At 40.7% G+C, this 24,718-nt stretch overlaps 2 protein-coding genes across 12 annotated transcripts in view; one reads left to right on the top strand and one right to left on the bottom strand.

The window, feature by feature from the left end:
- Positions 1 to 844, top strand: part of APBA2 (amyloid beta precursor protein binding family A member 2) — a 109,177-nt gene extending 108,333 nt beyond the window's left edge. For all 7 annotated transcript variants that reach the window (XR_012588988.1, XR_012588986.1, XR_012588990.1 and 4 more), the window contains one exon: positions 34 to 844. The gene's annotated coding sequence lies outside the window, so the exon portion shown is untranslated. The remainder of the gene's footprint in view (positions 1 to 33) is intronic.
- ENTREP2 (endosomal transmembrane epsin interactor 2) overlaps positions 1 to 24,718 on the bottom strand; it is a 154,356-nt gene that overhangs the window by 9,265 nt on the left and 120,373 nt on the right. For 3 of the 5 annotated variants that reach the window (XM_074600448.1, XM_074600450.1, XM_074600452.1), the window contains 5 exons: positions 11,030 to 11,105; positions 7,624 to 8,214; positions 3,531 to 3,602; positions 2,501 to 2,829; positions 817 to 1,399 (listed from right to left, as the gene is read on the bottom strand). In XM_074600448.1, coding sequence (XP_074456549.1) covers positions 1,214 to 1,399; positions 2,501 to 2,829; positions 3,531 to 3,602; positions 7,624 to 8,214; positions 11,030 to 11,105 — 1,254 coding nt within the window. In that variant the 3' untranslated portion in view covers positions 817 to 1,213. Of the gene's footprint in view, positions 1 to 816; positions 1,400 to 2,500; positions 2,830 to 3,530; positions 3,603 to 7,623; positions 8,215 to 11,029; positions 11,106 to 24,718 lie in introns of those variants that run through there. The other 2 variants (XR_012588992.1, XM_074600449.1) reach the window with 1 other exon arrangement.

Genomic DNA, 24,718 nt, shown 5'->3' with positions numbered 1-24,718 from the left:
CTTCAGCTACGTTCCTTTGTGACCTTTTCACAGGATATCTGCCCAGCTCAGAGTGACACAAATGAAACCAGTATATGATTAAACCTCAAATGGAAACTAACGCTACTGACAAGCACTGCTGCAAAAAAATTAAAACTGTGAAACGTCAACCTGTGGTAGGTTCTTTATGAGAACCTTTTGTTTAAGGCCGTTCCAATTTCCTCAGAGAGCCAGGATGAAGCTTGCACTGGAAGACGTTGCTGGCAGACCTGTGTTTATGCTGGTAATCAAATTAGTGTCAATTATATTTACTTTTTGATTAATTTTTTTTGGTAAGATCAATGTTAAATAAATCATAAATGCAGCAGAACAACAAGGACATGTTTTATAATACAATTGTCACAACTACTAATTGGAGTAACAATTCATTTTGAAAAAATGTTCAAGGCTCTGCTAGATAAAAATTCATCTAACTTCCTGTCAACTGGCATCTGTAAAAAGTTTGTGAACTATGCTTTTTGGAAATGCAGAATTTCAAAGACTCCTTCCCTAATGCATCTTTTGGTCACAATTTGCAGAGTACTTAAATGTCAGTTTTCAATAGCACACGCTACTCCATTAACTCATGAGCATTCAGAATAATAAATAAACCACACCGCAGCCTTTACTAGAATTTAAAAGGGCAAGATATGGGGGGCGGGGGCAGTTTGAATCGGGCAGCTCAGCCTGGCAGGAAAGACACCGGAGAAATGGACTAGAAGCAGCACTGTATGTGCACATGAATCACCTTTACATTTCTATCCAAATCAGCTGTGGAAAAAAGCAAAGTCCAGAAATATTTTTTATTAAAACACTGATCATAGTTAAAACACTTTGAGGTACATTAAATAAATACAACTTTTAAGTTGTACAGCCGGTCTCTGGTGGTTTTGCAAGAGTTTTCAAGAAATGCTAGGCAGCATCAGTAGCATTTCTGCAAGTACAGTGAAATAACCACATTTCTGGTTGGGTAAACGTTTGTTATGACTTTACTAATAAATCGGTTAAAATTTTGCAAAAATCAGGGCTTAAATTTACATTCAGAAAAACAGGTGTTCTTCTCCTGCTGTCGGAAAAAAGTGGAATTCCAAAGGAAGACACTTTTTCCTTTTTAAGTCATCCACTACTTGTATTTCTCCCAGTCCTGGTTTCTTCCTTAATTCTCTTTGCTGGAATCACATACCTGCAAATATTATCAAAGGATGGTCTCCCGGCAAACTCCAATTAAACTGTGAGGCCTGTCCCGCTCTAAGCTGCGAGTGATATGGGACCTACGTAAGAAGGCAACGGGAGAGCTCAGAGCACCACAGCTCTGAAGATGAAGATCTTCTTGAAGTCGCTTTCTAGAGGTATTCACATTCTGCTGGGAACTTGTAATTACCTGTCAAAAGAGCAGGAATGGAAAAGGAAAAAATGGGGAAAACAGGGTAAGAAATGGTTTCATTTAAAAGGTTCAGTCTCTCAGTATAATTTCACGTAGGTTGTCTAGTGCAGGAACTCTCCCAGAGGAGCCGTGTGTTCCCACAGCCATCCAGAGACCCCCCGGCTCCTCTGGCTCCCCCGGCTGGAAGGCAGAGCCAGGCCTGACAGGCGTCACTCTGGGGCTCAACCCACTGAGGCACAAACAAGTGTTTGGTTCCCTCTGTACGAATGAAAAGGAAACCTGTGGAAAAGGGGGCAGCTCAGCCTTATAATTGACAAATAGAAGCTTGGAGCAAATTAAACTCATCTGTTTCTTTTAGGAGAAAGAGCTGCTTCACTCGCTTTGCTGAGGGTGGAAAAGAACTAAAATTGTGCAAGCCTGGTAAACAACCATTTTGGTGTTAATAGAACTGTCAGTCTGCTTCACCAATCTGAGTTATACAACAAGTTACCAAAAATTCTGTGACTTATCAAGTAGATTGCTGGGGTGCCCTGGACTTCCCCTAATTAATAATGGGTTTTGCCTGAAAAAAACCAAAACCTACTAAAATTATTTCTTTAATGTGTCATTATCATTCTTCTAGCCAGGAGTAAGGGTGACTGCACTGTTCTGTTTTGGTAGATCGTGGTCCTGTTCAGGTACCTACCCACCCTTCTCAGCTAGTAGCTTATGCTGTACAAATGCTTTTGCCTGAAGAAACAACAGATCCAAGTCAGTTCTGTGTATCTCCGAACATAAACACAAATTCAGGTATGGAACAGTCAACAGGTGCAGAAAGATGTTGGAAATAAGAGAGGTCGATTACCAATGTGTAAATATCAGTTCCCTATAGATCTGCTAGGATATTACTGGGTCTGGCTGAAGAATTTTAAATGCATTTGAGTGCTTCAGAGTAAAATGCATTGCTACTCAATAAATATTAATTATTTCTTACTAAAGCCATGTTACTATAAAAGAACTTTTGCAGGAATTGGCTGAAGTACTTAGAACTGTAAAAACATTTAAATAAGGTATGTGTCTATCATGGCTGAACAAATCTTTAGAACTTAAATGGCCTACCTGGTCTATAACATTGGCACTGAAGATGGCTTCTTCCATGTGTCTCTCATCAGATTTTATTACTGATCGTATGCTGTTCACTACGTGACGTACTTCTGGAGGGAGATTACAGTTTGAATGTTCCAAAAATTTTGCCACTAAAATTTTTGTGTCTTTATAGGCCTTAAGGTCCACTAAAGAGTGTGGTCGCTCTTTTGAGACTGCATGCCAAGCCTTTGGCTTTAGGTGCAGGTCAATTTTCCTTGTATCCCTCTGTCTTCCAGTTGGTAGGAAACTGCTCAAAGAATGCTGACAAGCAGAGGCAGCCATATGAGAACCAGAAACAGGAACTAAAAAAGGGGGGGAAGAATATCTTTAAAGTAATAAGTTAAAAAAAAGAAAAAAAAAAGAAAGAAAAAAGGCAAAACAAATATTGTCACAAATGTTTTTACTTTGTCATAAAATGTCTGTTTTTTCTGAAGAGTAACAAAAACATGCAATCAAGGAAACATTGCAGAATGGTATTTAACCAGGGGTCAAGAGTAAGATTCTCTCCCATGACCAAGGAGGACTGCATTTAGGATCAGTAGGCGGGTAATTAAAATACTTCATGAATCACAGACATTTTTGTTACCTCTACTTTCAGGAACTTCAGTTGACATTAATGGTAAGGGGAAACACCAGCTACTCAGTGGTACATACAGAACTCGGAATGTTTTAGGCCCAGCCTACCTCCTCCCTAAAATTTAAGGATAATGTTTCCCATATTTCTAGGCCTCGAAATTAATAAGCAGTGAATAATCAAGAGAGATTAGTATGAAATACAGAGAAAGCAAAAATGCTAAACTAAAACAGAGGATTTCATTCGCAGCATTTGTTTTCACTCAGAGGCTGGTTCCATGAGCATCGTACATCATATATGTATGCTATCAGCAAGTAACTTTTCTGCCCCAAATTTTCTAGAGCTTCTTTCTCTATCAGAAACCTTTAATCATTTTTAAAACAAAAGAAGAAACCCCTTACAATCCTGCTGTAGAAAACTGGTCCTCACCTGTTTCTAATGCAGCTGGAGATAATCCTGCATCTTGACGGCTACATACAGGAGTCCAGGCACAGTTATCACCTTTAACCAAAGAGAGAGAGACAGAAAGAGCACAATCAACCCCTGCTATCCTCTGCCCAAAGCAAGGAAAAATACATTGGAATCTTTTATTGCCTCCTTTACAGAATGAAACTTCTCAGAAGGTACATACACAGAAATGTCCTATAAGCTGTTAAATAAATACAACTAGGAAGAGATAGTTCCCGCTGGATTGTTTCCTCTACGTTATACAGGTATCAAATCCTAAACGTATCAGGCCTAAGCACTGAAGCTAGGGAAGGCTCCCTCCAAGGGGTGGACCTCAGACTTTCCTGTATTTCCTGGGCAGACAGTTTATCTAAGAAAACAGGAAAACAAAGACAGATGAATCCCTCTCATTTTTTTTAAAAAAGCAATATTCAATATTTCTATCTCTTTTTTAATAGATTCTAATTCTTTGCAGGACAAATGCTATCCACCACTGATTAAATTAACGGTAGTTAACAAGTGGTTACAGAGCATCTACAAACAGCTCTGGATGTCATTGCCTGCCAGTGAGAAGTTTCTGGGATGCCAGCACAGGGATCAATGACGATGAGATCACACCATACAGTGATTACCACTGCAGTCTTTTTGATTTCAAGCCTGTGATAGTCAAGATGGAATAAGCCCTCACATTTATGCTAAGGCTGTTTACATCTGTTTCCAAGACTCAAAACTGTTTTGAACTTCTAGGTAAATTAGAAGAGGTTTTCTTCCATAACTTCAGGGAGAGTTTATAATGAAAAGCTGGTACAATTCTCTGGTAGAGTGAATCATTAAATGAAGGAAAACAAATGTAAGATGCTACAAACATAGAAAATGTGTAAGAAGTTAAGAGAGACAGCTTCTATTCTGTCTTTAATTTGCTTTATTATGCTGAAGTACTGCAACACATGAATCATGACACGCTTATTAAGAGGAGACACGTCAGAGATTCTGTCTTCCCACCCATTATCATACTGCTTAATGTACTCGCAGCGCAGTCAAAACTACACTACTAGACATTATCCTGAATTATCTGGCAGACACTACAATCATCACTCGGGCACTTAACTGATATAGCCACATAGTCTATCATATTTGATTATAAATTTATCGTAACAAACATCAGTGCTAGAAGCTGATTTTGCCCTCCTTTGCTATAATAAACAGACAGAAAAACGTGCAATTTTTTGTAAGAGGGAACTATTTCTTACAGAGATTATATGTGAACCCACCGTACTTACATTGTCCAGGGACTACACAGTGACTAGAATGGCACCTATTAAACTAAACTTTCATCTAAAATGTCTCTATTAGGAATGACAGATTTTTCAAAAGATATAAACAAGCTCACTGTCAGCGTTAAAGGATTAATGGGAGAATTACTGACTACATATACCATCAAGACCCCATCATGTCAAGACGTGCTTGAAGCACATGAATTGTGTTTTATTGATCTAAAAGCCCAGAGTGTTATGCCAGCGTTAAAATTCCCAGATTAGTAATTTATTAGATCTCATTGCTGTTGTGTCACTATGTTGTTGCGCATGTGCAACATCCCCATGTCAAATAATTTATGTTCCAAACCATGCGCAGTGCAATCACAGTCACATTCAAGACCCATTTAAAAAAACCTCTATGCAGTAAACAGCAAGGCTGCACTTCTAAATCTCTGCATTGACTTGTATAAGGAGGTTAATTGGAATAGAAATCAGTAATTTTTCTTAAAGTAGAAAGACCGGGTCCTAAGACAAAACCAACCCCCACCTTCCCAATCTGGCCACTCTATTTTCCCATTTGTGAACAGGCCCGAAGCTCCCCCACCCCTCAGTATGTCTCTTACCTGAGGTATTAGTATGAACAATATACAGTTACAGCTCTATCTTTCATATAGTCAGTCTATTTGACCAGTTCCTCTACTCCAGGATGAATTTTTTTTAAAAAGCGTATGTTACTGAAAAAAACCCAAACACTTTTTCTTCTGGAAAGTTGATGGAGCTCAGTCAGTTCCCTTTACCTTTGCCTATCATTTATCTCTGCGGATGTATGTTAAAATTCTGCAGTGAACACCAATAGCGAGTCATGAAAAATCTAGATCAAATGCCTTTCAAAGTTATAAAGACTACAGAGAACTTCAGTTGTGTGTCACAGCTTAGGAAAAATAAGCTTCGGGGCTGCTACAAACAGCTGGTACATGTTATTAGAACTGTGCTGCTTCTAACCTACGTATGATTTCCAAATGAAGTTCAACAAAAAGTAGAGGAAGGGGAAGTGATGTGAAGTTGTGAAAACCTTCACAGAGTAAAATTTTGCAAACTGCAGTTTGCCAAACATATAAATGAAAGAAATACACACACCTAGACTCAAGTGCTTCTCTTGAAGATCTCATTTTAAGGCGTCTCTGTAGGCAGCAAAAGAAGGGCAAACTAGGCCAGCACAAGCACATTCCCTCTGAGTTACTTCTGCTCTTGCTCCCCCTCTGCCATGTCGGTATCAGTATCTCTAGAACCATCCCTGCTCCCTTATTACAATCTTTGCTAAGCCCAGTTACACCTCCGTCACGTTCAACCCATGTCCCTCAACTCATGTACGGCTAAGAACTTGGAAATTAGTCAGAATAATTCCCATCATGCCACTTCTCCAGAAGAGATGATGGCTGTATTTAGGTCATGTTAAAAATGAAGGCAGAGCATCTGTTCTACCAGGTGTCCCAGCAGTCAGCTCAAACACGTTGATACGGCTGCCTACAGTAATCTCTCTCTCACACACCACTCCAAGAGCATATGGAGCACAACATGGAAAACTTGCAGAGCATGATCCAGAAAAGAAAGGGCTGTTCTTGTCTTCAGCACAGTAGAAAAGATTTAGAAATTCCCACTTACTATCTGCACTGCAGCTTCACAGCATGTCTATCCTAGCAGAGTAATTTTCATAAAATAAATGCAGACTTCTAGAATAAAGATTCACTTTTCCTGGACAGGATGCTGAGGCTAGATTTCTAAAGGTAAGAGACATTCAGCTATTGAGCTAAGTATGAGGTCTCTGAAATTCATCGAAACAGAATAATGATGCAAAAAGTGTAATAGAACCAACACATCATCTTCCTAAATTAAACCAGTTATTTCAGTGTTTTGTCTACTTCTGTTTTGAGCTAGTCACAGGATTCTTCCTTAGATCCCTTAGAAAGCCCAGTGAACACACCTGTAACAGCACAATCTATGACATCTTAACAAAGCTTTTAAATCTTTACTTTCAAACCACTTCTCCAGGTTACTCCTTTGAATCTCTCTAAACAGCTTACATCCTTTTGTAAGACCTGCACTTTTCAAATGGTTCTGACAGTCCTACATTCCTGCTATTATTTGATCGAGCCATTTTCTAAATCAAACATTTCTTTTCCACTAACAAGCGGATTTTTATGATGACACACTCTTCAGCTAACGACGACTCCTCTCTTCTTCCCTAATTGTCTAAAAGGAGATTCATAGCAGAAGATGGTTATCCATGACAGTCAAAAGCTCATCATCTTGTCATGTGCCTCATCTTTCATTTCTTTGTCCTTTAAAACTTTTCACCGTACACTCCAACCTGCCACTACACAGTCACACTCTGCCTGCCTCTGACACGCACCAACACTGTCAATGTCAGTGTCACCTTCAGGAAACAACCTGCTGTATTACAAGGATGACAGCTCGGTTAATCATTCCCTAAGCAGACCCCAGCTACCATTCAGCTTCATAGTTCTCAGTATAATAGTAAGAGAGAGGTGGAAGCATCTACTCAAGAGGTGTTTTTCTGAGCAGTGCAGAAAGGCTGGTACAATTTAGAAAAGCCAAAACTGATTTCACTCTGTCACTTTTCTCATTTCCGTTCTTCTTAAAAATTTTCAAATCCAGAAAATGCACTAAAGCCTTCCTTCACTCGTAAGTCAGCCCTCACTGGAACGTTTCAGATAGATTTCCAGCAGCACCAATTGCTGCATAAATCACATACCGCTCATTTGTTCCAAGCTCCGTCAGCCTTGTGCTGCTACACCTACCTTCTGTGTAAGACGAACACGATACAGGGTCACTAGTTGATCGGACTATATTTGAAATTCGGTATTTTGTAATGTGATGCTGTCGGACAGCACTCTCGTGGCCGCTCACATATGATGAAGTATTTGCAGGCCCAAACAAGGGAGAGGTCTGGGAAGGGACAGGAGGCTGGCTGAAGTCTGCACAGCAGATTCTCTTTTGCTTCAAAGGCGGTGTGGCACTGCTCTCTTGAGCAGAACGCTGCAGTTCTCTTTCAGAGGGGCTGAAATTCTCTGAAGAACAGTCCAAGGACCTGCTGTGGGCACAGTTCTTTTCCTGTCCTTGAGACGTGTCTGTAGAGGCCCGGCTGTGGGAACTGTCATCCTCATGAGGAACACCCTCTGAGCGAGCTCTGTGGAACCTGCAGCGGGTGCTGCAATCCAGGGTGCTGCAGCTCTGCTCCGTAGCCCCTTTGGGGGTTGTAGAGCAGGGAGAAAGATCTGCCGAATGGAGAGATCCTTGAACTTCCAGCGAACAAAGATCTTCGGAGGAGTAGCTATGGCCTGGGATATCAACAGCCTCAGAGACCATCAAAGCAGCACTCTCAGCAGAAACTGCAGAACAAGAGATTCAGAGAAAAATAAAGACTTCTTGCCCCTCTCCCATTTCCCCCTGGCCCTGTTTTCAATATAATGCTTCAAATTTAGTGATTGGCATGTACATCGATAATTACTGAAAAGCTTTCAGTTGACAGAATTCCAAAGCAAAAAACACTGAAGTAATTTACTTGTTTCTAGTGTCCTTCAGGAAAGACAATTTGTGCTGCCCTCAAGTATTTTCTTCAACCAATGAGCATGTTGAGCACTGATACCAGAGTATTATCTGGGACTGCATTTGGTCAGGAACAGCTCTTTCACTACGTGTTTCTGTGGTGAACAGTGAGACATTGCCTGTGCTAGACAAAGTAAAACTTTGCACAAATCCTGAAAAACCACGGCTCTGAACACTTTAAAGCCTATCCCTACTGTCAAGATTAGCTTTGCACCTAACACTTTCTAATCAATCATCACTTCCCTGGAGCGGGTACCTAAGTTCTTTACAATTAGAATTCACCATCATATAACAACTCTGGCACACAAAATACGTGACACACACGCTCCAGATAGAAGCTAAACATTCTGTGCAAAGTCACATCATCTTTGAAGCCCTTTGTATTAAAAATTGAGAGTGTTATCACTTCCTCTGTCACGTCTACAAATACATGTTATGGATGAAAATGGCCCCTTGTATGAAAATAAGTATTTGGCTCTGCATTATTCCCAAAGTCACGTCAAAAATAAAGAAAATAAAACTAGATAATCCAGTCTCCAGGCTCCAATAACATAGACAATGCTTTTCCCCTATCAGACTGGAATTCCTTAAAGTCCTACATCTAAAATCAAAATATTTACAAAATACAGATCACAGAATTCTGTTCAGCTCCGCAGCCTCTGATGCCCTTTTCTGCATAACAGCTGCTGCTAACCATATTGACAGGACAAATGTATTTTAACTGTTTTGTTTAGGAACAGAAAAATAGGATCTTTTAGTGAATTAGAGAATGTTAAGAGCTCCCATGTTTTGGGGACTAGGAAGCAGAAAGCTTTCTACAGTATAGGAAAATTAAGTATCAAAATGAAAATCAAATATTCATGAGGTTATATTTTACGAAGGACATTTTCTTCTTACATAAAATGAATCACAACTATTTTCTTTTGGGGCTTCCAGGAAATAAATTTGTAATGCTTAGAAGGCAATCATAACATTGCCAAAAAGGACATAATAATCAATAACAGAAATACAGCTATACATCTACATTATGCTAAAAATGCATAAATATGCACCATTTATTATGTGGTAGGTGCAAAGCTGCAGTTGTTTATTGGACCGTTTGTATTTGTGATAAGTCCCCAAACATTTTCTACGTGGTTAGATGATTCTTTGCAACATATCCCCTTAACTCAAGCTTTGAAATATCGATAAAGTTTGTGCGGATAAATGAAAGCATCCAGTTTGTGCCTGTCTTCAGAGCACAGATCTTCACCGACCAAACTCTCACTGGTTTGATTCGATTTAATTGATAACTAGAGTGTGGTTGGTTGCACCATTTGCTACCTGGACTCAAGGGCCTTAAACTGTATTTTTACAGCTTCTTACTATTCTACTCTTCCACTGGCCTGGGTTTTCTGGTATTACATCAGGAGAGGCCTGAAGCAGACGAGAGACAATCACTGCTCAAAAGACATGGAATGGTGACACCTGACCCATGTTACCTAAAGAAAACATGCCCAAGGACCCGCCTAGTTCCCTTTCATGCGTGTGCAGCACAACATGGAATGTCAAATCCCTGGCTTGAGAGCTAGTCCACTGCTTCCCAATAGTCAAAGCTCTAGCACTAGCCTTAAAATTTAGGCTTTCATATGTGGATATGAAGTCCAGATGTACTTACGAACTTTAGGAACTAGCTCTGTAGACATAGCCCTTAAAACGTAGTCACCTTCAGCTGTCACACTCCACTGCAGCTGTCAAACACCAGGGTTTTAAGAAAAAAATTATATTTAGCAGTAGTTAAAGGTGACCACTGGTCGCTCTGGAAACAAAAATCCTACTTCAGAGAACAGATGCTCTGTGTGCGTAGGAAGAGATGCTCCTCACTAACCTGTTTGGCTCTCGGTCCCGTTCTAGATGCCAGGCCAGAGATGTCTGTTTCTATTTCTTGGACCACTCTGCCCACACCTCTCTGCCCATAACTGTACTGAGAACACCTGACAGTCTATACATTGATACCATAAAATATGATGTGGAAAAAGTATTTAATGGAAGTTTTACTGAAATAATTATTTTATGCAAACTGCTCAACATCTCCTGATCCACTGAGGCTGTAGTGTTTAAAAAGCCCTCCATACCAACAGACACGGTAAGGAGGCCTATTCTAGTAACTTTTAAACTTCAAACAAAGAGGCTCGGTGCTGCTACTCGGCTACTTGCGTTCACAACATCTACGCTTCAGGCAGCAAAGCTTCCTATTGAGGCTTCTGGAAGCCGTGCAGGAAACTACTATATGGAGAAGGCACACGGACGATCAGGAAGGCACCCATGGCTGCTGACAACGTGAAACAAACTGCCCATTGTGCACGTGACTCTTCAAAGAGAAATGACAGTTGCCGTATCTGCCTCAGAGGGCCTTACAGAGCGTGCTTTGTTGAGCAAAACTCTCCTCTGCATTTCCAGCCACGCCAGTTTATGAAGAAAAGGTTCTTCTTGCCATGAACAATCTAAAAGCAAATCCTTCTTTCTCCATTGGGAACGGAAGGGCAGAAGAGAATGACAAGTCCACTCAAAAACCCTACTACATCTATCTCAAGTAGACAAAGACAATGCTGTGATCACCTTGTGTGCTGAAGTCCGGGGTCATGTTCCTCTCACCCAAGCTTGACTCGGACACTTGCTGATCAGTACCAGTGACCTAAATGAAAATTGTTTAATGAAACAGCACATTAATCTGCAATTTACCAAAACAAAGTATAACGCTGATGATCTTAAGAACACACCTGACAATGTGAAATAACTATCACATAAGCTGCTATTCAGATTGAGAGCTATTTAAAGATATAGTATTTTACAATGTCTTTAGGTCAGGAACAAATGCAGGGCAAAGGAACATGCTTAAAGCAATTTTTCGTTTTTCCAGAGTCTCCAAGCTGAGTTCCTCTTGAATTCACAAGGCAGCTGGGGCTGCAGGCCCACATTACAAAACGTAACATCTGCAATGCTTAAAACTAATGGCTTTATTACAAGCAATCTCTTTTTCTACAGTCTGCATTTTTCCATATTACGCTTTTTTCCCCACCACATTTTATCACACGAAAATAGGATAGGGAACAACAGAAACCATAAAAACAAGCCCAAGAGCAGCATTGTTCTGTGGTTATTTGCCAAGATGTTAACACCTAATGCATTTTTAAGCCGTATGGGCGACGCAGGGTGCTCTCCTGGCTCAGAGATGGCTGAAGGGAGATAATACCAGGACTCACCTTTTCTCTGAAATGATGGATCTAAGTGGGTAACTTCCCTTCACTTTTGAGAATCACGTGAACAAAATACAGAATTAGTCCTGCTGGAAAGACTTCATCCATGAACACCTGAAATTTAGGAAATTTTCTTTCTACTGATTTTAATAGACTTCGGATGGGATCTTTTTGCCAATCTCATTAGATTTTTAGCAGTTCTTTGGGATCGTGATTATTTAAAAAATGGTTCTAATAAATAGGTGGTAACAATAAACGAGAAAAATATAAAAAGAAAAGTCAAAGGGAATGAGATTGATACCATCTTTAGCAGAAAGTGTCATATCTGCTTCTGTCTGTAGGGCCATAATTAACAAGTAAAAGCTTACTACAGTTGGTGACAGAGTCTAGAAATAATTATCAGTCACCTCTGTGAAAACCTTTTTGTCACGAGCTTAATTTGTATCTGGCCTTCTAAAAAATTGAATGTGACACTATTATTCTGAACCTATTAAGGAAAGAGCTTCCAGTGCACATGCCAGTGTAGATTAATGCACACATACGTGTGCATAACTTACTGTGCTCACCAGTGTTTATTTTTTTTTATATCTATCCATCCATTCAGAGCTTACTATGATCAAGTGATTGGGAAACTTTTGCTGATACAACTTCAGTTTTTAAAAGTGACTTTAAGTCTAAGGGTTAGCAAATACCACTCTAAACAAAGAACAGTACCAGAAATACTTTAACTCAGCAACAGATGGACAGAAGACTGGGAAGCAAAGGTAAAATCACTCATATTTTTAAGCAATTTGCTTGGAAATTTCCTAAAGGGTCTTTTTTAATTGAAGCAGAATATCACATCTGTGATTAAAAAAAATAATTAGCGATGTCACTCAAAATTGCAGACCATTCCTAGGAACTAACTGTGGAACTGCTGAGAACTAACTGGAAAAATAAGGAGTGTCCTCAAATGCTCTTTGTTGCTGGAGAAAATTCAATGAGACTACATTTTAGAAGAAATAATACGTTTTAAGGGTGTTTGATTTTTTTTTTTAACAGTCTAGGGGTTCTTTTTAAATCTAAGTGGTTTCATAAATTCTTAATCTTTGACAGGAAAGTATCTGCTAAATATTTATGCTGAAACATTTATTGACCTTGTACGTTCTCCCAGTCACCTGGCAGCTGTAGTGGAATCACCTAGTACCTATAAAACCAGTTATATGCAAGGCTGAGGTTTTGGCAAACTTGTACTAGCGACAAAGAACCATCTGTAGCCTTGATCTAGTAAATTTAAAACAACAACATTATTACACAGCATATAAAGCAAAGTTAAGGCTTGCGAAAAAAGCTGGCTTAGCAGTTCTTGAAATCAAAATATTGCATCTCTCTCGAAAACCCCACACTATTTTACAGGCAGAAGAAATAAGTACACTGTATTTACGTACCTTCGTTTCCTATTACAAAAACACTTCTAGATTGTAACACGTCAATCTTCGTGCCCTTTTCTTTTTATTGCCTGCTTAGTTTGCCAAAGGGAACGATTACAGCATTGACAGAATTTTTTGTTCTGGGATTAAGACAACTAAGCTCATTCGACACGAGCCACAGAGTATCAGTACTCTCTGCTTTGACACCTTGTTGGAACAGAGCGTGCACAGAACACACCATGGACCCAAGGCGTATTCCAACATGGGGGGACAAACTCCTTTACCTTGCAGTTAGGCGTTAATATTGAGAGTCCTTCGGCCCATTGAGGGTAAGGAGTCGCGTTTTACTCAGGGAAAGCACAGAGAGGAACTGTTCTCAGCACGCTCCTCCACGCAGTGACATTTGTATCAGTCTTTCACATCCTTTGGAATTTAGAGGGATGCAAAAGCTCTGCCACCACACAACACGTCCCTTCTCGGGCTCTGCCTCAATCTCAGAAGCTCCTACAGCGGCTGCAAACCCTGCAGTGACATACCTGAAGACACGGGGCTGCATAAACAAGATAACATTCTTAGAGGTGACTCGTTACTACGTGAATCAAGGACATGGCCTCTCAGCTTAACTTCTGGATGCTTGCTTATATACTGCAGACTATATTATGTTATAGTTTACTCTAATGAAAACTGCTAGAAATTAAAAAAAAAACAAACCCAAGACAAAACAACAAACCTCGTAACCAAACCCCAACAATATGAGAAATAGATGGGACAAATTTACACGCACAGAAATTGCTTCTCAAGAGCAAATAGGAGACTATCAATATTCCCCTCTATATAAAAATCCCCCACATACAGAAAAGCACTCATCATTTTTAAGGTTTAAATCTCTTTAGGGCCTCATTGATAAATAGCATCCTTCATAATGGGAATACGAGAGATTTCAAGATTTTGGACATACAGAAGAAATCGGGGATATAATTTGAATTTTGGTTTCTTCTACTTTTTTCAGTATTTAGCCATATTCTGCAAAACATAAGCCATTTAAACTTATCTGATCAATGTGTTCATTTTTCCTTTTCCTTCCCTTGTTCTTTCTCCATTCACAAGAAAAATTGCTGACGCATTTGGAATTGATTAACCTTCTTTTGCTTGGGGGAAGGAGAACCATGGATTTAATTGCAGGAGGTAACAGGTCAGAGTTTTGGTTCACATCGGGACGGCACGCGGTCTCCTACAGGTTCCTGCACAGCCCAGGGTAACAAAACCTTATTGGCTTGCACATCCTCAGACATAAAGCTGGTAAAGACCGTCACTAAGCTATCAACAGGAAAAGGAAAGAAAAGCCATGCTTTTAAAAAGCTTGCACTGCCTACGAGTCAGTAAACCTTATCAGTCAGTGGTATAGTTCACCCAGAATGCTGATCTGTTTGTTCTTGTCTTTTCTTTATCCTAGTCAATACTTTGCATGGAAAGCAGTGTGAAAAACACTTTATTTTCCATAGTCATATAATGGGAATTCCTAATCAGTACAGATGCCAACGGCAATTTTTATTTAGATGCCACCACTTAAATTAGCACTGACATTTGTTGACCGTGAAATGGAAGAAATATTTAGTCTAATTTGATACAATTTAATAAAATTCTAAAAACAAATTTAAAAACAAACAAAACCTATTGGTTTATACTCAGTAAGAGGTTTTACAATTATGACGTTATTACATAATGGTTCCCAGAAGCACTTCTGTAGCTAAAGCTCTGCCATGATTTCCATTGCAAAGTCTGCCTTTGAGGTATTTATAAATCTAGTTATTTCAGTTCATACTGTACTGTAGCTTGGTACATATTATGTGGGAGCATTTGCATCACGTAAGAATTTAGCACTCCATTTTGTGCCTCTTGTAGACCTAGAACTCTCTTAGATTTTGGCTCCATTCCTCCATTTACAGATCGACTTGGACAGTGAATGGAAAAAAATACGTTAGGACTTTTGTTGTCGTGAAGTCTGTGGCTACAACGTCGCTGTGAAGGCTTCAGTTAGCATTGCTAACATACTTCACTTCTGACACCCAGCACCTGGTGTTACCTTGATCCTACAAGCTCTCTGAACCAGCAGCTACCAGCCATAGATAAACTCACTCCCAGTAAGAAACTAAACGGTTATCACCATTTAGAAATTAAAAATCACCACTTGTTTTCGCTTGCAATTAGAACAAATAATTCTGGAACCCAGGTGACCAGAGATGAATAGACAAGGCACTGACACTGACCCCGGATGCCAACAAGTAACAGTCAATCCATCTACTTATTGAAGCTCATGCACTTCTTGCCAGAATGTGACTCTGCTGCTTTAAATTATGTCTTGTTAAATTATATTTTTGTTATATGCTGGTGCTATTGTGCTGCTGGATGTCAACGCTAATGCAAAGTCCAATCCCAATTACAAGAGCACTCAAGGTGATTTTGTGCTTAAGTATAAACAGCCACTTTTCTAAACCTTACTTAGTACCAGATAAGAATTCTTATCAGATATGATCCTCCTCTTTCCCCCCACAATTATACATATTCATATTGCTTTTGCCAATTTTTTTTAATCACTGAAAAATAACAGCTCCTCCAGGACTTTCAGGTTCCACTGAGTTACTGTAAAGGAAAAAGGATGGAACTTGGATAAGAAATGTTTTAGAAAGAAGATGGCCTTGGATATTCCAATTTTGCTGTTCAGAAAAGAACTTCACTCACAAGCAGTTTATACTGATTCATTTTATTATAGCCAAATAAATGAAAGGTAGTGCAATGTTTGTTCTGTTTGTGGCAGGTGGTGGAGGGTACGGTACAAGGCAAGGATTAGAAGAGTTGTCAGAAGCTGCTTTGTCAGTCATAGAAGCTGCAAAGTTAGGCATATCTTGGAGTTTTTTTTAATTGCACTTTTCTCGGGGACTGTGAATCTCAACATTCTTTTTTTCCCCTCAGACACTTGTCTTATTAATTATCTTAATGATCTTCTTGTGTATAATAGTAAAAATTTATATAATTTCTTCAGTTTTGTGGTTTCAGTTGTGGTTTCCCACAATGTGAAAAAAAAGTCACTATCGAACTTTTCAATGATATATTTTGGGTAAATGCAATGTTCTCCCCTCTGTAACGTGGGTGCAATTTGGCAACCTGAACACCTGTATTTCCACAGTGCCCTATTAAAAACTGTTAAGCAATATCTAGAATGTTTGACTCCTTGAATTTTTACTGAAGCCTGCAAGAAATTACAGTTCCTAAAAGCAATTTTAAGTATTTTCCCACTTGTGACAGCTGATTCAATTATCACAAATCACTTCAAGCAAAATTTTGCTCAAATTAGCGTTGGCTGTATGTACAGATACATTATAATTCTAGTTTCAGTTGAGTTGACACTGAAAGCGTCAACTCAAAATAAGGCAAAAAATCTAATGTAAGTATTTGTCTGAAGTATACCAGATCCTTTCTCAAAGTTCAGAATAAAGGCGTTAGGCACTCTTGGGAGGAACTGTTTCTGCTGTAAGACAGCAGAAGCTATTAAAAGCTGTAACAGCCAGAAGCGTAAGCAATAGACAGAGGAGCAGTCATTGCTATTCCATAGGAAGAACACACCCCTATCCTTTTATCATTCAAATCCTTGCTTCGTGTGGTGGTTTCTCATCCTCTAACGTAACACTGAAGCAGGAATCAGTTTCTAGCACTTTGGTGCCTGACAGAAGCCTGCTTATGGGGGCTGGATCTTCCAACTACTAACGCATAAATTGGGCGCTGAGTTGAAGGCACCCTGTCAAGACTGGAGCTCACCATTACAAGAACCTATGCTATTGCCAGATGCTCCCAGTACTTTTCCAGAACATGATGTGAAATATGACTTAAGTAGCAGACTGCAAATTTGTATTTTTTAGCTTGTTTAATCTGAGGTTATTTCAGATATTTTTGTTAGGAATTTTCAAGTATATGTTCTACCTACACATAGAGTTTAGAATGGGAATTCGTAATTATCTTGGCTTAGATTACATGCAGAGCAAAACCGCATGTCCCATGAGCTCTGTGCTACGTACGCACATGCAATAACATACAGAAGTTATTAGCATTACATAGCACAAGACACACAGTTGTCTTTTTCTTTATTAAACCTACGCTGTTGTACTGAGCTCCAACTAAAAAGCAGTATATTGAAGTGAAGCAAATCCACTATCATCAGTATTTGGAATAAAAAATATTTTACAACTGTAGGGGTTTTTAAGGAAATAAAGCTGCTTCCTAATCAAGATTTCTTATTACCTACCGAAATTAAGAAGTGTAATCTCATTTTAAAACATCATTACACTTTCCAAATAAGGAAAAACACTGTGCTTCGGTATTCCAACCCATTCTCCTAGGTTTTTGTTACTAGCAGTCCAGTAATCGTATAACTTTTTTAACGGATGGTAACAGCTGAAATAGTACCACTCACGTAAGCATTTGCATAAACACACACAAGAACATAAGGAGAATACACATTAAGTAAGATTTGTTAGTTAAACCCTTTTTAAAGAGAATGGACTGAAAAAATGTGTTTAAAGAATATAAATATTTTCTAATTGTTGTTCCCCTGCAGCACGATTAACTCCTGTCCTGGTTTGAGGTAAAACGGAACCAATTTTCTGATTTGTAGTTTGACTTTTTAGCTGGGCCTCTTCTAACTGACTGAACTCTGAAATTAAGAGCATGTTGTTCAGAAGCTGTTCACTCTCAGAGTGATAAGACCTGGTTATACCAAGGAACGGCATGCACAGAGGCTCTTGCTTTGACTTATCGCTATAACAACCAAGGTCAGCTCACTTCGCTGTTTGCCCCATTAGAGGGTCGAAAGCAGAGAAGCGTAGAGGGGTCCCACCTGCGGGGAGGAGCAGACAGGACAGGTGACCCAAACCTGACCAACAGGGATATTCCACCCCATCTGCATCACGCTCAGTATAAAAGCTGAGGGATCAAAGGGCAAGGCTGCTCTGGCTCGCTCTTTCTTCAATGGCCGACATCCGAGGAGGACCCTGTCTGTTCATATGCCTTTGATCCTGATCCGAGCACTCCTGACTCTAGTTCTGGAATCCAGCTCCTGTCCGTTGCTGACTCCATCTGGGACTTTCCCTGTGTCTGCTGGTGATGCGATCGTCATCCTGGGAGCTGGATACGGTTTTGTATATATTGTATACTTTTTTTTTTCCTTCTTTAATTTTTATTTTTCTATTATTATTTACTATTTTCTTATTTATCATTATTTTCATTAGTTTAGTTCTTTTTCTAAACTCATAAATCTCCTTATCTCTTCCTCTCCTCTCTGAGGAGAGAGGGGGGGAGGGCCATCTGTCATTCTGATCAGCCAATCCGGCCAAAACCACAACAAAGGGTCAACTCTCTCTCTTCCGTGGCCGACATCCGAGGAAGACCCCATCTGTTTGCTTTTGATCCTGATCAGAGCATTCCTGACTCCAGATCCGGAATCCAGCTCCTGTTCGTTGCTGACTCCAGTCTGGGACTTTCCCTGTGCCTGCTGGTGACGCGATCATCATCCTGGGAGCTGGATATGGTTTTGTATATATTGTCTCCTTTTTCATTATTATTATTTTATTATTTATTATTTCATTATTTATTAATATTTTCATTAAAGCAGTTCAGTTCTTTTTCTAAACTCGTACATCTCTTATCTCTTCCTCTCCTCTCTTTGGAGGAGGGGTGAACTGTCATTCTGATTGGCCAATCTGGCCGAAACCATGACAGATTTATTGGCGCCCAACGTGGGGTATGACTGTGGCACGACCAGAATTCTGATTATCTGACTAGTCTGAATTCCAGCTTGCTCAGAGATTAAAACAGACAGCTCACATCATGTTGTTTTTAGACAGATTATTGTATTGTTTCTTTGTAGGGATTTCTTTGAAGTTAATTGATAACTTGCCTCATGTGTTGTATAGCTTATTTGCTCTTTGTGCCTGTATGCGGTGGTTCAAACGTGTTATTCGGCTGTTGTGTTTAATTCTGATCCATGCTGTCATTGAATGGATAGCTTCTTTACCTGCATACCTCAGGCATTACGTAATGGATTCTGTCACTAATTATACTTTGAATTTTACCATGGAAATGTTTACTTCCCCCTTTACTGACTTTGCCAAATTGTCACCATTAGAGCCAAGGTATGGATCTCCTTCGGATAGCGTGAATGACAGTTCCTTTCTGAAAATCATGATTTTAGCGTTGATTTTCCTGAATGGGTTGCAGGGGTGGTTTCTCTTTAAATTTTGGTGCAGGAATAGGTGTAGTACGATATGCACTGACACTACTCGAACTCCATCAGCACCGGTACAAGTTGGTGCGGTGACCAGAAGGAAAAAGAGGAGGTAAGTTCCTCTATCCCTTGTGACAAAGACCAAGTAAAGCCAGATAGCTGGGGGGAGAACTCTTCGGATGAAGACTGAGGAAAGAGTTCTTCTAACGACAATAAGGGAGAGGCTCCTGTGTCAGCCCAGGAGGAGGAATGAGATACAGAGGTAATCATCAAATCCTTCTCTATGAAGGAGTTGCAAAATATGAGAAAGGATTTTAGCCATAATGATGGTGAGACACTTGTCTCCTGGTTGTTCCGATGCTGGGATAATGGGGCTGATAGCATGGAGTTAGATGGTAGCGAAGCTAGGCAGTTGAGAAACCTGGCCAGAGATGGTGGTATAGATAAAGCTCTTGGGAAAAAGTCAGACTCTAGGTCTCTGGAGGCAACTCATATATCAGCTGTAAAGGACAGATATCCTTTTAAGGATGATATCGAATGCTGCCCAAGTAAATGGAGCAGCATAGAGAAAGGTATTAAATGGCTGTGAGAGAGGTGATTTATGGTGACTGGGAAGTGAATGTAGAAATGCCACATAGACGACCTACGTTGCAAAAGTTTGCACAGAGTGCATCACCAATGTATTCCCATACTTTGTCAGTACTGATCTGGGGAGGATGTGATGATGATTCATTGTCTGTAAATGAAGTGGCAAACAGAATGTGACAGTATGAAGACAGTCTTTCTCGTCCCCTCACTGTAGCAAGCTGTGGAAAAATTGACTGATAAAACGGAGAAAAAGATTGAGAAAAATGAGAAACTGTTTGATAAACTGTCTAGGATGGAGGAGAATCCTATTCTTCCCTTGCATGGACCCATGTTGCAAGCCATTAGGAGAAGACACCCTCCTACAAGACCAACTCAGAGGAAACAGAACACATTATGAGATATCCTGTGATTTTGCCTCTGTGACTACGGAGAGGACATGAGTAAGTGGGATAAAAGACCTGCCTGGGCCCTACAGGCCTAGGTGAGTTGCAAGGCAAAGCAGAGAGAAGAACAAATTATTCCAGGAGGACTGCTGCTCCAGTCCACAGCATCTCTACTAATTATAGACATTAGATGTGCCCTGCCTCCAGCCAGGAGGTGGAGAGGGACAACAGAGTTTATTGGACTGTGTGGATTCAATGGCCTGGCACGTTGGAGCCACAAAAATATACAGCCCTAGTGGACACTGGTGCACAGTGTACCCTATTACCATCAAATCATAAAGGGATCATAAAGGGACAGAATCTGTGACTATTTCTGGAGTGACAGGTGGGTCTCAAGAACTGACTGTACTGGAGGCCAAAGTGAGCCTAAGTGGGAATAAACAGGAGAAGCACCCCATTATCACTGGTCCAGATGCTCCGTGCATCCTTGGCATAGACTTCCTCAAGAGAGGGTATTTCAAAGACCCAAAAGGGTATCGATGGGCTTTTGGTATGGCGGCTGTAGAGACTGAGGACATTACACAGCTATCTGCTTTATCTGGCCTTCCAGATAACCCTTCTGTTGTGGGATTGCTGAGGGTTAAAGAACAGGAGGCGCCAATTGCTACTGCCACAGTGCATCGGCGACAGTATCACACTAACCAAGACTCTGATTCCCATCCAGAACCTGATTTGTCGCCTGGAGACACAAGGAGTGATCAGCAAGACCCACTCTCCCTTTAACAGCCTGATATGGCCAGTGCGAAAGTCTGATGGAGACTAGCCACTAACAGTAGACTACTGTGGCCTGAATGAAGTCACACCACTACTGAGTGCTGCCGTGACAGACACGCTAGAACTGCAGTATGAACTAGAGTCAAAGGCAGCTAATTGGTATGCTAGAATTGACATTGCTAACGCGCTTTTCTCCATTCCTTTAGCAGCAGAGTGCAGGCCACAGTTTGCTTTCACCTGGAGGGGTGTTCAGTACACCTGGAGTCAACTGCCCCAGGGGTGGAAATACAACCTACTGTTTGCCATGGACTGATCCAGACTACACTGGAGAAGGGTGCAGCTCCACAACACCTGCAATACATTGATGACATCATTGTGTGGGGTAATACAGCACAAGAAGTTTTCAAGAAAAGAAATGAAAGCAGGTTTTGCTGTAAAAAGAGGTAAGGTCAAGGGACCTGCATGAGAGATCCCGTTCTCAGGAATTAAATGGCAAGACAGGCAACACCAGATCCCAACGGATGTGATTAACAAAATAACACCTATGTCCCCACCTACTAACAAAAAGGAAACACAAGCCTTCTTAGGTGTTGTGGGTTTCTGGAGAATGGTTATAGCCATTCCAGGTTATAGTCAGATGGTGAAATCTCTTTTATGAAGTGAGACTCAAAAGAAAAATGAGTTTACGTGGGGTCCTAGCAACACCAAGCTTTTGAGCAAATTAAACAAGAGATTGTGCATGCAGTAGCACTTGGACCAGTCTGAACAAGACAGGACATTAAAAATGTGCTCTATACTGCATCCGGAGACAATGGCCCTACCTGGACCCTCTGGCAGAAAGCACCAGGGGAGACTCCAGGTTGACCCCTAGGATTTTGGAGTCGGGGATACAGAGGATCTGAAGCCAACTATACTCCAACTGACAAAGAAACATTGGCAGCATATGAAGGAGGTAGAGCTGCTTCAGAGGTAACTGGTACTGAAGCACAGCTTCTCTTAGCACCCCGATTACCAGTGCTGGGCTGGATGTTCAAGGATAAAGTTCCTTCTACTCATCATGCCACCAATGCTACCTGGAGTAAGTGGGTTGCCTTAATCACGCAGCGAGCTCAAACAGGAAACCCAAATCATCCAGGAATCCTAGAATCGATCACAAACTGGCCCAAAGGCAGAGACTTCATGATGCCACCTGAGGAGGCGGTAACACGTGCTGAGGAGGCCCCACCATATAATGAACTCTCAGATAATGAGAAACAATATGTTCTGTTCACTGATGGATCTTGTATTGTAGGGAAACATAGAAAGTGGAAGGCTGCTGTATGGAGTCCTACACGATGAGTTGCAGAAGTGACTGAAGGACAAGGTGAATCGAGTCAATTTGCAGAGGTAAAAGCTATCCAGCTGGCCTTAGACATTGCTGCATGAGAAAAGTGGCGAGTATTCTATCTCTGTACTGACTCATGGATGGTGGCAAATGCAATGGTTAAAGTAGTGGAAGCAGAGCAACTGGCAGCACAGAAGTAAACCCATCTGGGCTGCTGAATTGTGGCAAGATATTGCTGACCAGCTAGGGAAACTAGTCGTAAAGGTACATCATGTAGATGCCCATGTACCCATGAGTCGAGCCACTGAGGAACATCAAAACAATCAGCAAATGGACCGGGCTGCTAAGATTTTCCAGACAGATTTGGACTGAGAACATAAAGGTGAACTATTTTTAGCTTGGTGGGCCCATGACACATCACGTCATCAAGGAAGGGATGCAACATATAAATGGGCCCATGACCGAGGGGCGGATTTAATCATGGACGCTATTGCACAGGTAATCCACGATTGTGAAACATGCACTGAAATCAAACAAGCTAAACGGTTAAAACCTTTGTGGTATGGGGTACAATGGCATGTAAGTATGGAGAGCCTCAGCAAATCGACTATATCACACTCCCTCAAAACACATCAGGGTAAGTGTTACATGCTTACAATGGTAGAAGCAAGCACCAGGTGGTTGGAAACCTGTGCTGTACCCCATGCCACTGCCCGGAATACCATCCTGAGCCTTGAAAGCAAGTCTTCTGACATGGTGCTCCAGAAAGAATAGAGTCAGACAATGGGACTCATTTAAAAAATAATATTATAAGTACTTGAGCAAAAGAACAGGGCATTGAGTGGGTATATCATGTCCCCTGTCATACACCAGCTTCTGTGAAAACTGAGCGATACAATGGATTATTGAAAACCACCCTGAAATCAATGGGGGGTGGAACATTTTAAAAACTGGGACAAGCATTTAGCATAAGCTATCTGGTTAGTTAACACCAGGGGATGCATCAATCGAGCTGGGCCTGCTCAGTCAGACCTTTTACATAATGTAGAAGGGGATAAGGTCCCTGTGGTGCATGAAAGGAATATATTGGGAAAAACTGTTTGGGTTTTTTCTACTTCAGGCAAAGGCAAACCCATCCGTGGGACTGTTTTTGCTCAAGGACCTGGATGTACTTGGTGTGTTATGTTGGAGAATGGAGAAATTCAATGTGTACCTCAAGGAATTTTAACCCTTGGTGAGAATACTCAATTCTCAGCTGTATGATGTTAATCGTTATATAATACTAACAGTGTTCAATAAGTGTTTTTCAGGATAACATAGTGGTGATGAGACCTGAGCTAGCTTCATCAAGTGGTGTCCAGCAAACTCTTCAAGATGGACATGCTACCCATGGACATGGACCACAATGAATTTCATATCATCTTTTCTGCCCCAAGATTCTGCTACGATAGATGAAAACTTGCAATTATGAACTAAATGAACTTAATGAATTTTGGTGTATAAAGATAAACCATAAATGGGAGATCTGTGTATGTGTGTATATATTATATGGATAAGAAGCGACAGTAATCTGAGCACAACACAAATGGTATGGAATAAGGGGTGGAATGTCCTGGTTTGAGGTAAAACAGAACCAATTTTCTTATTTGCAGTTTAACTTTTTAGCTGGGCCTCTTCTAACTGACTGAACTCTGAAATTAAGAGCATGTTGTTCAGAAGCTGTTCACTCTCAGAGTGATAAGACCTGGTTATACCAAGGAACGGCATGCACAGAGGCTCTTGCTTTGACTTATCGCTATAACAACCAAGGTCAGCTCACTTCGCTGTTTGCCCCATTAGAGGGTCGAAAGCGGAGAAGCGTAGAGGGGTCCCACCTGCGGGGAAGAGCAGACAGGACAGGTGACCCAAACCTGACCAACAGGGATATTCCACCCCATCTGCATCACGCTCAGTATAAAAGCTAAGGGATCAAAGGGGCAACTCTCTTTCTTCAATGGCCGACATCCAAGGAGGACCCCATTTGTTTGTCTGCTTTTGATCCTGATCCGAGCATTCCTGACTTCAGATCTGGAATTCAGCTCCTGTCCATCACTGACTCCAGCCTGGGACCTTCCCTGTGTCTGCTGGTGACGCGACTGTCATCCTGGGAGCTGGATACGGTTTTGTATATGTTGCATACTTTTTTATTATTATTATTTATTAATATTTTCATTAAAGTAGTTCAGTTCTTTTTCTATAATCATAAATCTCTTAATCTCTTCATCTCCTCTCTTTGGGGGGGAAGCATCTGTAATTCTGA

The sequence above is a fragment of the Larus michahellis genome, chromosome 9, assembly GCF_964199755.1.
Source record: "Larus michahellis chromosome 9, bLarMic1.1, whole genome shotgun sequence".
Classification (NCBI taxonomy): domain Eukaryota; kingdom Metazoa; phylum Chordata; class Aves; order Charadriiformes; family Laridae; genus Larus; species Larus michahellis.
The sequence above is the reverse complement of the archived record's forward strand: the minus strand, read 5'-3'. Positions and strand labels throughout refer to the sequence as shown.